General features: G+C 52.2%; 1 protein-coding gene across 1 annotated transcript in view; it reads left to right on the top strand.

Moving 5' to 3' along the window:
- ATG16L2 (autophagy related 16 like 2) overlaps positions 1–13765 on the top strand; it is a 102636-nt gene extending 88871 nt beyond the window's left edge. The window contains exon 18 of the mRNA XM_068266566.1: positions 12712–13765. Within this exon, the coding sequence (XP_068122667.1) occupies positions 12712–12805 (94 nt within the window). The 3' untranslated portion in view covers positions 12806–13765. The remainder of the gene's footprint in view (positions 1–12711) is intronic.
- The last annotated feature ends 1229 nt before the right edge of the window (positions 13766–14994 follow it).

Here is a 14994-nt window from a genome sequence, read left to right as displayed (position 1 = left end):
GGGAGCAGAGCGGACATACTGCACATGTGCAGCGCAGTATGTCTGCATCTATAGTCCTGTGACATCACTACGCAGCCACAAGGGAGCAGAGCGGACATACTGAGCATGTGCAGCGCAGTATGTCTACATCTATAGTCCTGTGACATCACTACGCGGCCACAGGGGAGCAGAGCGGACATACTGAGCATGTGCGGCGCAGTATGTCTGCATCTATAGTCCTGTGACATCACTACGCAGCCACAGGGGAGCAGAGCGGACATACTGAGCATGTGTGGCGCAGTATGTCTGCATCTATAGTCCTGTGACATCACTACGCAGCCACAGGGGAGCAGAGCGGACATACTGCACATGTGCGGCGCAGTATGTCTGCATCTATAGTCCTGTGACATCACTACGCGGCCACAGGGGAGCAGAGCGGACATACTGCACATGTGCGGCGCAGTATGTCTGCATCTATAGTCCTGTGACATCACTACGCAGCCACAGGGGAGCAGAGCGGACATACTGAGCATGTGCAGCGCAGTATGTCTGCATCTATAGTCCTGTGACATCACTACGCAGCCACAGGGGAGCAGAGCGGACATACTGCACATGTGCGGCGCAGTATGTCTGCATCTATAGTCCTGTGACATCACTACGCAGCCACAGGGGAGCAGAGCGGACATACTGAGCATGTGCAGCGCAGTATGTCTGCATCTATAGTCCTGTGACATCACTACGCAGCCACAGGGGAGCAGAGCGGACATACTGCACATGTGCGGCGCAGTATGTCTGCATCTATAGTCCTGTGACATGACTACGCGGCCACAGGGGAGCAGAGCGGACATACTGAGCACGTGCAGCACAGTATGTCTGCATCTATAGCCCTGTGACATCACTACGCAGCCACAGGGGAGCAGAGCGGACATACTGCACATGTGCAGCGCAGTATGTCTGCATCTATAGTCCTGTGACATCACTACGCGGCCACAGGGGAGCAGAGCGGACATACTGCACATGTGCAGCGCAGTATGTCTGCATCTATAGTCCTGTGACATCACTACGCAGCCACAGGGGAGCAGAGCGGACATACTGCACATGTACAGCGCAGTATGTCTCCATCTATAGTCCTGTGACATCACTACGCGGCCACAGGGGAGCAGAGCGGACATACTGCACATGTGCAGCGCAGTATGTCTGCATCTATAGTCCTGTGACATCACTACGCGGCCACAGGGGAGCAGAGCGGACATACTGCACATGTGCAGCGCAGTATGTCTGCATCTATAGTCCTGTGACATCACTACGCGGCCACAGGGGAGCAGAGCGGACATACTGCACATGTACAGCGCAGTATGTCTCCATCTATAGTCCTGTGACATCACTACGCGGCCACAGGGGAGCAGAGCGGACATACTGCACATGTGCAGCGCAGTATGTCTGCATCTATAGTCCTGTGACATCACTACGCAGCCACAGGGGAGCAGAGCGGACATACTGAGCATGTGTGGCGCAGTATGTCTGCATCTATAGTCCTGTGACATCACTACGCAGCCACAGGGGAGCAGAGCGGACATACTGAGCAAGTGTGGCGCAGTATGTCTGCATCTATAGTCCTGTGACATCACTATGCGGCCACAGGGGAGCAAAGCGGACATACTGCACATGTGCAGCGCAGTATGTCTGCATCTATAGTCCTGTGACATCACTACGCAGCCACAGGGGAGCAGAGCGGACATACTGAGCATGTGCAGCGCAGTATGTCTGCATCTATAGTCCTGTGACATCACTACGCGCCCACAGGGGAGCAGAGCGGACATACTGCGCATGTGCGGCGCAGTATGTCTGCATCTATAGTCCTGTGACATCACTACGCAGCCACAGGGGAGCAGAGCGGACATACTGCACATGTGCAGCGCAGTATGTCTGCATCTATAGTCCTGTGACATCACTACGCGGCCACAGGGGAGCAGAGAGGACATACTGAGCATGTGCGGCGCAGTATGTCTGCATCTATAGTCCTGTGACATCACTACGCGGCCACAGGGGAGCAGAGAGGACATACTGAGCACGTGCAGCGCAGTATGTCTGCATCTATAGTCCTGTGACATCACTACGCAGCCACAGGGGAGCAGAGCGGACATACTGAGCATGTGCAGCGCAGTATGTCTGCATCTATAGTCCTGTGACATCACTACGCGGCCACAGGGGAGCAGAGCGGACATACTGCACATGTGCAGCGCAGTATGTCTGCATCTATAGTCCTGTGACATCACTACGCGGCCACAGGGGAGCAGAGCGGACATACTGCGCATGTGCGGCGCAGTATGTCTGCATCTATAGTCCTGTGACATCACTACGCGGCCACAGGGGAGCAGAGCGGACATACTGAGCATGTGCGGCGCAGTATGTCTGCATCTATAGTCCTGTGACATCACTACGCGGCCACAGGGGAGCAGAGCGGACATACTGAGCATGTGCAGCGCAGTATGTCTGCATCTATAGTCCTGTGACATCACTATGCGGCCACAGGGGAGCAGAGCGGACATACTGAGCATGTGCAGCGCAGTATGTCTGCATCTATAGCCCTGTGACATCACTACGCGGCCACAGGGGAGCAGAGAGGACATACTGAGCATGTGCGGCGCAATATGTCTGCATCTATAGTCCTGTGACATCACTACGCAGCCACAGGGGAGCAGAGCGGACATACTGAGCATGTGCAGCGCAGTATGTCTGCATCTATAGTCCTGTGACATCACTATGCGGCCACAGGGGAGCAGAGCGGACATACTGAGCATGTGCAGCGCAGTATGTCTGCATCTATAGCCCTGTGACATCACTACGCGCCCACAGGGGAGCAGAGCGGACATACTGAGCATGTGCGGCGCAGTATGTCTGCATCTATAGTCCTGTGACATCACTATGCGGCCACAGGGGAGCAGAGAGGACATACTGCACATGTGCGGCGCAGTATGTCTGCATCTATAGTCCTGTGACATCACTACGCGGCCACAGGGGAGCAGAGCGGACATACTGAGCATGTACGGCGCAATATGTCTGCATCTATAGCCCTGTGACATCACTACGCAGCCACAGGGGAGCAGAGCGGACATACTGAGCATGTGCAGCGCAGTATGTCTGCATCTATAGTCCTGTGACATCACTATGCGGCCACAGGGGAGCAGAGCGGACATACTGAGCATGTGCGGCGCAGTATGTCTGCATCTATAGTCCTGTGACATCACTACGCGGCCACAGGGGAGCAGAGAGGACATACTGAGCATGTGCGGCGCAGTATGTCTGCATCTATAGTCCTGTGACATCACTACGCGCCCACAGGGGAGCAGAGCGGACATACTGCACATGTGCGGCGCAGTATGTCTGCATCTATAGTCCTGTGACATCACTATGCGGCCACAGGGGAGCAGAGCGGACATACTGCACATGTGCGGCGCAGTATGTCTGCATCTATAGTCCTGTGACATCACTACGCGGCCACAGGGGAGCAGAGCGGACATACTGCACATGTACAGCGCAGTATGTCTCCATCTATAGTCCTGTGACATCACTACGCGGCCACAGGGGAGCAGAGCGGACATACTGCACATGTGCAGCGCAGTATGTCTGCATCTATAGTCCTGTGACATCACTACGCAGCCACAGGGGAGCAGAGCGGACATACTGAGCATGTGTGGCGCAGTATGTCTGCATCTATAGTCCTGTGACATCACTACGCAGCCACAGGGGAGCAGAGCGGACATACTGAGCAAGTGTGGCGCAGTATGTCTGCATCTATAGTCCTGTGACATCACTATGCGGCCACAGGGGAGCAAAGCGGACATACTGCACATGTGCAGCGCAGTATGTCTGCATCTATAGTCCTGTGACATCACTACGCAGCCACAGGGGAGCAGAGCGGACATACTGAGCATGTGCAGCGCAGTATGTCTGCATCTATAGTCCTGTGACATCACTACGCGCCCACAGGGGAGCAGAGCGGACATACTGCGCATGTGCGGCGCAGTATGTCTGCATCTATAGTCCTGTGACATCACTACGCAGCCACAGGGGAGCAGAGCGGACATACTGCACATGTGCAGCGCAGTATGTCTGCATCTATAGTCCTGTGACATCACTACGCGGCCACAGGGGAGCAGAGAGGACATACTGAGCATGTGCGGCGCAGTATGTCTGCATCTATAGTCCTGTGACATCACTACGCGGCCACAGGGGAGCAGAGAGGACATACTGAGCACGTGCAGCGCAGTATGTCTGCATCTATAGTCCTGTGACATCACTACGCAGCCACAGGGGAGCAGAGCGGACATACTGAGCATGTGCAGCGCAGTATGTCTGCATCTATAGTCCTGTGACATCACTACGCGGCCACAGGGGAGCAGAGCGGACATACTGCACATGTGCAGCGCAGTATGTCTGCATCTATAGTCCTGTGACATCACTACGCGGCCACAGGGGAGCAGAGCGGACATACTGCGCATGTGCGGCGCAGTATGTCTGCATCTATAGTCCTGTGACATCACTACGCGGCCACAGGGGAGCAGAGCGGACATACTGAGCATGTGCGGCGCAGTATGTCTGCATCTATAGTCCTGTGACATCACTACGCGCCCACAGGGGGGCAGAGCGGACATACTGAGCATGTGCAGCGCAGTATGTCTGCATCTATAGTCCTGTGACATCACTACGCGGCCACAGGGGAGCAGAGCGGACATACTGCACATGTACAGCGCAGTATGTCTCCATCTATAGTCCTGTGACATCACTACGCGGCCACAGGGGAGCAGAGCGGACATACTGCACATGTGCAGCGCAGTATGTCTGCATCTATAGTCCTGTGACATCACTACGCAGCCACAGGGGAGCAGAGCGGACATACTGAGCATGTGTGGCGCAGTATGTCTGCATCTATAGTCCTGTGACATCACTACGCAGCCACAGGGGAGCAGAGCGGACATACTGAGCAAGTGTGGCGCAGTATGTCTGCATCTATAGTCCTGTGACATCACTATGCGGCCACAGGGGAGCAAAGCGGACATACTGCACATGTGCAGCGCAGTATGTCTGCATCTATAGTCCTGTGACATCACTACGCAGCCACAGGGGAGCAGAGCGGACATACTGAGCATGTGCAGCGCAGTATGTCTGCATCTATAGTCCTGTGACATCACTACGCGCCCACAGGGGAGCAGAGCGGACATACTGCGCATGTGCGGCGCAGTATGTCTGCATCTATAGTCCTGTGACATCACTACGCAGCCACAGGGGAGCAGAGCGGACATACTGCACATGTGCAGCGCAGTATGTCTGCATCTATAGTCCTGTGACATCACTACGCGGCCACAGGGGAGCAGAGAGGACATACTGAGCATGTGCGGCGCAGTATGTCTGCATCTATAGTCCTGTGACATCACTACGCGGCCACAGGGGAGCAGAGAGGACATACTGAGCACGTGCAGCGCAGTATGTCTGCATCTATAGTCCTGTGACATCACTACGCAGCCACAGGGGAGCAGAGCGGACATACTGAGCATGTGCAGCGCAGTATGTCTGCATCTATAGTCCTGTGACATCACTACGCGGCCACAGGGGAGCAGAGCGGACATACTGCACATGTGCAGCGCAGTATGTCTGCATCTATAGTCCTGTGACATCACTACGCGGCCACAGGGGAGCAGAGCGGACATACTGCGCATGTGCGGCGCAGTATGTCTGCATCTATAGTCCTGTGACATCACTACGCGGCCACAGGGGAGCAGAGCGGACATACTGAGCATGTGCGGCGCAGTATGTCTGCATCTATAGTCCTGTGACATCACTACGCGGCCACAGGGGAGCAGAGCGGACATACTGAGCATGTGCAGCGCAGTATGTCTGCATCTATAGTCCTGTGACATCACTATGCGGCCACAGGGGAGCAGAGCGGACATACTGAGCATGTGCAGCGCAGTATGTCTGCATCTATAGCCCTGTGACATCACTACGCGGCCACAGGGGAGCAGAGAGGACATACTGAGCATGTGCGGCGCAATATGTCTGCATCTATAGTCCTGTGACATCACTACGCAGCCACAGGGGAGCAGAGCGGACATACTGAGCATGTGCAGCGCAGTATGTCTGCATCTATAGTCCTGTGACATCACTATGCGGCCACAGGGGAGCAGAGCGGACATACTGAGCATGTGCAGCGCAGTATGTCTGCATCTATAGCCCTGTGACATCACTACGCGCCCACAGGGGAGCAGAGCGGACATACTGAGCATGTGCGGCGCAGTATGTCTGCATCTATAGTCCTGTGACATCACTATGCGGCCACAGGGGAGCAGAGAGGACATACTGCACATGTGCGGCGCAGTATGTCTGCATCTATAGTCCTGTGACATCACTACGCGGCCACAGGGGAGCAGAGCGGACATACTGAGCATGTACGGCGCAATATGTCTGCATCTATAGCCCTGTGACATCACTACGCAGCCACAGGGGAGCAGAGCGGACATACTGAGCATGTGCAGCGCAGTATGTCTGCATCTATAGTCCTGTGACATCACTATGCGGCCACAGGGGAGCAGAGCGGACATACTGAGCATGTGCGGCGCAGTATGTCTGCATCTATAGTCCTGTGACATCACTACGCGGCCACAGGGGAGCAGAGAGGACATACTGAGCATGTGCGGCGCAGTATGTCTGCATCTATAGTCCTGTGACATCACTACGCGCCCACAGGGGAGCAGAGCGGACATACTGCACATGTGCGGCGCAGTATGTCTGCATCTATAGTCCTGTGACATCACTATGCGGCCACAGGGGAGCAGAGCGGACATACTGCACATGTGCGGCGCAGTATGTCTGCATCTATAGTCCTGTGACATCACTACGCGCCCACAGGGGAGCAGAGCGGACATACTGCACATGTGCGGCGCAGTATGTCTGCATCTATAGTCCTGTGACATCACTACGCGGCCACAGGGGAGCAGAGCGGACATACTGAGCATGTGCGGCGCAGTATGTCTGCATCTATAGTCCTGTGACATCATTACGCAGCCACAGGGGAGCAGAGCGGACATACTGAGCATGTGCGGCGCAGTATGTCTGCATCTATAGTCCTGTGACATCACTACGCGGCCACAGGGGAGCAGAGCGGACATACTGAGCATGTGCAGCGCAGTATGTTTCCATCTATAGTCCTGTGACATCACTACGCGGCCACAGGGGAGCAGAGCGGACATACTGAGCATGTGCAGCGCAGTATGTCTGCATCTATAGTCCTGTGACATCACTACGCAGCCACAGGGGGGCAGAGCGGACATACTGCACATGTGCAGCACAGTATGTCTGCATCTATAGTCCTGTGACATCACTACGCGCCCACAGGGGGGCAGAGCGGACATACTGCACATGTGCAGCGCAGTATGTCTGTATCTATAGTCCTGTGACATCACTACGCAGCCACAGGGGAGCAGAGCGGACATACTGAGCATGTGTGGCGCAGTATGTCTGCATCTATAGTCCTGTGACATCACTATGCGGCCACAGGGGAGCAGAGCGGACATACTGAGCATGTGCGGCGCAGTATGTCTGCATCTATAGTCCTGTGACATCACTACACGGCCACAGGGGAGCAGAGCGGACATACTGAGCATGTGCAGCGCAGTATGTCTGCATCTATAGTCCTGTGACATCACTACGCGGCCACAGGGGAGCAGAGCGGACATACTGAGCATGTGCAGCGCAGTATGTCTGCATCTATAGTCCTGTGACATCACTACGCGGCCACAGGGGAGCAGAGCGGACATACTGAGCATGTGTGGCGCAGTATGTCTGCATCTATAGTCCTGTGACATCACTATGCGGCCACAGGGGAGCAAAGCGGACATACTGAGCATGTGCGGCGCAGTATGTCTGCATCTATAGTCCTGTGACATCACTACGCGCCCACAGGGGAGCAGAGAGGACATACTGAGCATGTGCGGCGCATTATGTCTGCATCTATAGTCCTGTGACATCACTACGCGGCCACAGGGGAGCAGAGCGGACATACTGAGCATGTGCAGCACAGTATGTCTGCATCTATAGTCCTGTGACATCACTACGCGCCCACAGGGGAGCAGAGCGGACATACTGCACATGTGCGGCGCAGTATGTCTGCATCTATAGTCCTGTGACATCACTACGCGGCCACAGGGGAGCAGAGCGGACATACTGAGCATGTGCAGCGCAGTATGTTTCCATCTATAGTCCTGTGACATCACTACGCGCCCACAGGGGAGCAGAGCGGACATACTGCACATGTGCGGCGCAGTATGTCTGCATCTATAGTCCTGTGACATCACTACGCGGCCACAGGGGAGCAGAGCGGACATACTGAGCATGTGCAGCGCAGTATGTCTGCATCTATAGTCCTGTGACATCACTACGCAGCCACAGGGGGCAGAGCGGACATACTGAGCATGTGCAGCGCAGTATGTCTGCATTTATAGTCCTGTGACATCACTACGCGGCCACAGGGGGGCAGAGCGGACATACTGCGCACGTGCAGCACAGTATGTCTGCATCTATAGCCCTGTGACATCACTACGCGGCCACAGGGGAGCAGAGCGGACATACTGAGCATGTGCAGCGCAGTATGTCTGCATCTATAGCCCTGTGACATCACTATGCGCCCACAGGGGAGCAGAGCGGACATACTGAGCATGTGCAGCGCAGTATGTCGGCATCTATAGTCCTGTGACATCACTACGCGGCCACAGGGGAGCAGAGCGGACATACTGCACATGTGCGGCGCAGTATGTCTGCATCTATAGTCCTGTGACATCACTACGCGGCCACAGGGGAGCAGAGCGGACATACTGAGCATGTGCAGCGCAGTATGTCTGCATCTATAGTCCTGTGACATCACTACGCGGCCACAGGGGGGCAGAGCGGACATACTGAGCATGTGCAGCGCAGTATGTCTGCATCTATAGTCCTGTGACATCACTATGCGCCCACAGGGGAGCAGAGCGGACATACTGAGCATGTGCAGCGCAGTATGTTGGCATCTATAGTCCTGTGACATCACTACGCGGCCACAGGGGAGCAGAGCGGACATACTGCACATGTGCAGCGCAGTATGTCTGCATCTATAGTCCTGTGACATCACTACGCAGCCACAGGGGAGCAGAGCGGACATACTGAGCATGTGCAGCGCAGTATGTCTGCATCTATAGTCCTGTGACATCACTACGCGCCCACAGGGGAGCAGAGCGGACATACTGCGCATGTGCGGCGCAGTATGTCTGTATCTATAGTCCTGTGACATCACTACGCGGCCACAGGGGAGCAGAGCCGACATACTGTGCATGTGCGGCGCAGTATGTCTGCATCTATAGTCCTGTGACATCACTACGCGGCCACAGGGGAGCAGAGCGGACATACTGCGCATGTGCGGCGCAGTATGTCTGCATCTATAGTCCTGTGACATCACTACGCGGCCACAGGGGAGCAGAGCGGACATACTGCACATGTGCAGCGCAGTATGTCTGTATCTATAGTCCTGTGACATCACTACGCGGCCACAGGGGAGCAGAGCGGACATACTGCACATGTGCAGCGCAGTATGTCTGTATCTATAGTCCTGTGACATCACTACGCGGCCACAGGGGAGCAGAGCCGACATACTGCGCATGTGCGGCGCAGTATGTCTGCATCTATAGTCCTGTGACATCACTACGCGGCCACAGGGGAGCAGAGCGGACATACTGCACATGTGCAGCGCAGTATGTCTGTATCTATAGTCCTGTGACATCACTACGCGGCCACAGGGGACCAGAGCGGACATACTGAGCATGTGCAGCGCAGTATGTCTGCATCTATAGTCCTGTGACATCACTACGCGGCCACAGGGGAGCAGAGCGGACATACTGAGCATGTGCGGCGCAGTATGTCTGGGTTTGGAGTCGCCCAGGAGAAAGGGACTGACCAGAGAAGAGCGGAGGGGAACGGGAGGCGTGGTGAGTATTTTATTATGCCCCACCCAGTACAGCTTCACTTTGTACCAGAGCCTTTTGGCTCTGGTATGCTTTAAAGTCGGTTGGAGCAGTCGATAACGGCCTCTGCTGATATCCGGCGCCTGTACAGCAGCCCTCGATCACTGAATGCCCAGCGATCTGCCAGGAACGCACAACGCACAGAGGTAGGTGGAGCCAGAGTGAATATACCTCTGTGCTTACCTCAGCTAGCTTTGTCCAGGGTGCTTTAAAGGAAAACTGTAGTGAGAGGGTTATGGAGGCTGCCATATTTATTTCCTTTTAAGCAATACCAGTTGCCTGGATGTCCTGCTGATCCTCTGCCTCTAATACTTTCAGCCGTAGACCCTGAACAAGCATGCGGCAGATCAGGTGTTTCTGACATTATTGTCACATCTGACAAGATTAGCTGCATGCTTGTATCTGGTGTGATTTAGACACTACTGCAGGCAGAAAGCTGAGCAGGACTGCCAGGCAACTGGTATTGCTTAAAAGGAAATAAATATGGCAGCCTCCATATACATCTCATTACAGCTCTCCTTTAATCAGAGGTACAGAAGAGGCCATCAGCTGCATTTAGTTATTTCAGCCACTAGACAGCTGCAAAGCGGTACAAGGATGCAGGGATGTTTTTCAGCCAGCAGATGGCACCAGCACTTTCCCCTTCATTTTAGAATGGCTCAGCCTGAGCAGTTTCCCTATTCCTGCATAGCATTTTGAGCAATGTTCGGAGTTAACGCCAGGGAGGTTTATAAATGCTGGGACAGCAGGCTTGTTATTACTAACGATAGAGAGATGGAGAGTATTTTATCAAAAACTGCACTGGAATTTTTAAGAAAAAAAGCATTTAGGCTCCCTTGAAAAGATAGTGAGGGTTACGGACATGTTAGTGATTTTGGAGTTTGTGCTATTGCCGTCCTATGGAGCTCCCACAGGAAGAATTAAAGGACAACTGAAGGGGGAGAGATATGGAGGCTGCCATATTGATTTCCTTTTAAGCAATACGAGTTTCCTGGCAGCCCTGCTGAGCCTTTGTCTCTAAGGGTGCGTACAGACATGCGACTATAGTCGTTTGAAACGATTGTTACCGACGGCATTGCCCGACGATCGTTCGTAAAAAGTGCACGAACGATCATTAAAACGACCGACCAACGAGATATGTCGTTGGTAAAGAACGATCCATTCTGCCAGATCTTTTCCAACGACCATCGTTCAAAAAGTAATGTCTGTACAACGATCGGTCGTTGATTGTTCGTTCTCAACGCTTTGCACATGCTCAAACAGTTCTTTTTGACACTTGTGTTTGAAATCAGTTTATACATCATGTTGCGCACGCAACGCTCGTTCCAAGATCGTTCGTACACGAACGATGTTCAAAGTAGCCTTTCTTCAAACGATCATCGGCCGATACCTCCTTTAACATCGTTCGTCGTTCAGAACGAACGATCGTTATCGTATGTCTGTACGTACCCTAATACTTTTAGCCATAGCCCCTGAACAAGCATGCAGCAAATCAGGTGTTTCTGACATTGTCAGATCTGACCGGATTAGCTGCATATATACAAAAACAGTCCAAAGACTTAAAGGTTTTTTTATCGTAACAGTATCAGTCTTTATTCTTCATAGATACAAATTCTCCTCGATTGCAGTGTAATGTAGACAGGTCATACAAGGATCCAATATACAGAACCAAAAGCTACATGCAGGCAGGCAGGTTCCTACAAAAAAAACAACCACCCTCAAGTCTTTGGAGTATTTTGTATATATTGGTTGCATAGTGCTCTGGGGTGGAACTGTACTAGTGTATTTTATCCCTAGATTTTAGGATTAGCTGCTTGCTTGTTTCAGGTGTGTGATTCAGACACTACTGCAGCCAAATAGATCAGCAGGGCTGCCCGGCATCTGGAATTGTTTCAAAGGAAATAAATATGGCAGCCTCCATATCCCTCTCACTTCAGTTGTCACTGAACAATCAATACATTTAGTACAGCCGATATGACTGCAGCTGCATACCTGCTAATTTATTACATCAGACTTTATTTTCAACGTTATGAAGAACTTTCAGTGTATTCCAAACAGAGACACCGGATATCGTAAAAACAAATAGAAGCATATTGAGAATGTTACACTGTCCAGTACAACTGTTACCAAGAAGTATTCTGTATTCTCTATGGCACCTTTTCAACTCACTTTTTCTGCTAAGCTTTTTCCTAGGAGATATTAAATGGCCTCAAATCACTAAGATCATGCTGGAGATAATAAGGCAAGAGAAAACTTACCTCCACACAGTGAGAGAGTTATCTTACCTCTGGAGTTATTTTCACACACGGTTAATTCTTTAGAATTCTTTAACTTTAGAATTCTTGAGTTATTTTAAGGATTGAAGAGTTAACTTAAAGAGGCACTTAAGTGTCCAAAAAAAATGAGTTTTACTCACCTGAGGCTTCCCTCAGCCCCCTGCAGCTGATTGGTGCCCTCGCCGTGTCTCGCTGATCCTCCCGTCCCCGCCGGTGACCACTTCCACTTTTGCCGTCAGGACCCGACAGGCATGGGAACGCGAGTGATTCTTCGCGTTCCCAGCCAAAATATCGCCCCCTATGCTGCTATTGCAGCCAGGTGGAAGAAAACTCAGGAAAAGTTAATTGCATGTGGCCCTGTGTGTCTGAAAAACTGCTAATTTGTCACCTGTATTTCCCTCTCTTTCTAGTACTTCGGTCAATGCGGTTGCCTGGTCCATGTCTGGAGAATATGTGGTCAGTGTGGATCGAGGGAGGAAAGCCGTTCTCTGGAGTGAATACTGAGCCTCTCCTTTTCTTCTCTACACTACGTCAAAATGGAAATAACTGACATGACTCGTTCTGCCCGTCAGACACAATGGAAGCTTGCTGAGCGACCTTCTCTAATAGAGCACTGGATACAATAGTGTTTTATGGAGAGGACGGTTACTAAGTCTTCTAGCGCTCCAGTGTGTCGTACGTTTCTGAGCCTCAAGGTCAAAGCAACTTCCTCTGCCTCGTGTTCCTGAGCCCACAAACGCCCCATGGATCCAAACCTTTCAGCTCATCATGGTTACAGCTCAGACATTCTTAAGTGGCACCACGTTTCTCTGTACCTAAACTCCTGAGTTCAGGTTCTGCCTGTGCTCCACCCCCTCACCTTCTTGACCTTCATTATCCTCGTGCCTTAATGTTCCTCATATTTCTTGCCAACCACTGTTCATGTGGAACCACAACTTCTGTGCCTTGGTCTTCACTAATGTTGGTGGAGCCTCAACTACGTGTGCCAAAGAAACAGGTCAATCGGTTGGCCGTACAAGTGGATTGCGGTGGGCTTTGAGCTTCTAGATGAACCAGTGATGTAAGGAAGCACCACTTCCATTGGCTGAGGTTCTCAGTTCAACCATTGTTACATACATTTTTTTTTACTACCCTATTCCTCAGACTTTTAAGCATAGCAGCGATTTGTGGACTATTGATTACCAATACCTTTGTTTTTTTTCTTGCTACCATTCTGAAAAACAAGCAGAACCTTAATGCCCCTAAGATCTCAGATCAGATATTGATTCATGGACCTAAAGGTTCCTGTACAGTGGCCTTTCTGGCTTTGTAAGCTCTGCACAATATCTTGTTCCTCATGGTTTGGGGTCAAAAATTGTCAACTGAACATCTTCCAGCCCTGTGCTATAACTCTACAACCACCCATTCCTGTCCTCTGCCATAACTCTACAACCACCCATTCCTGTCCTCTGCCATAACTGTACAACCGGCCATTCCTGTCCTCTGCTATAACTGTACAACCTCCCATTCCTGTCCTCTGCCATAACTCTACAACCACCCATTCCTGTCCTCTGCCATAACTCTACAACCACCCATTCCTGTCCTCTGCCATAACTGTACAACCGGCCATTCCTGTCCTCTGCTATAACTGTACAACCTCCCATTCCTGTCCTCTGCCATAACTCTACAACCACCCATTCCTGTCCTCTGCCATAACTCTACAACCACCCATTCCTGTCCTCTGCCATAACTGTACAACCGGCCATTCCTGTCCTCTGCTGTAACTGTACAACCTCCCATTCCTGTCCTCTGCCATAACTCTACAACCGCCCATTCCTGTCCTCTGCCATAACTGTACAACCGGCCATTCCTGTCCTCTGCTATAACTGTACAACCTCCCATTCCTGTCCTCTGCCATAACTCTACAACCACCCATTCCTGTCCTCTGCCATAACTCTACAACCGCCCATTCCTGTCCTCTGCCATAACTGTACAACCGGCCATTCCTGTCCTCTGCTATAACTGTACAACCTCCCATTCCTGTCCTCTGCCATAACTCTACAACCACCCATTCCTGTCCTCTGCCATAACTGTACAACCGGCCATTCCTGTCCTCTGCCATAACTGTACAACCACCCATTTCTGTCCTCTGCCATAACTGTACAACCGGCCATTCCTGTCCTCTGCCATAACTGTACAACCTCCCATTCCTGTCCTCTGCTATAACTCTACAACCACCCATTCCTGTCCTCTGCCATAACTCTACAACCGCCCATTCCTGTCCTCTGCCATAACTGTACAACCGGCCATTCCTGTCCTCTGCTGTAACTGTACAACCTCCCATTCCTGTCCTCTGCCATAACTGTACAACCGGCCATTCCTGTCCTCTGCTATAACTGTACAACCTCCCATTCCTGTCCTCTGCCATAACTCTACAACCACCCATTTCTGTCCTCTGCCATAACTGTACAACCGGCCATTCCTGTCCTCTGCCATAACTGTACAACCGGCCATTCCTGTCCTCTGCTATAACTGTACAACCTCCCATTCCTGTCCTCTGCCATAACTCTACAACCACCCATTTCTGTCCTCTGCCATAACTGTACAACCGGCCATTCCTGTCCTCTGCCATAACTGTACAACCGGCCATTCCTGTCCTCTGCTGTAACTGTACAACCTCCCATTCCTGTCCTCTGCCATAACTGTACAACCGG

The sequence above is a fragment of the Hyperolius riggenbachi genome, chromosome 2 (assembly GCF_040937935.1).
Source record: "Hyperolius riggenbachi isolate aHypRig1 chromosome 2, aHypRig1.pri, whole genome shotgun sequence".
In the NCBI taxonomy this organism is placed as follows: domain Eukaryota; kingdom Metazoa; phylum Chordata; class Amphibia; order Anura; family Hyperoliidae; genus Hyperolius; species Hyperolius riggenbachi.
Note: the sequence above shows the minus strand (reverse complement) of the source record. Positions and strands in the feature narration are given on the sequence as shown.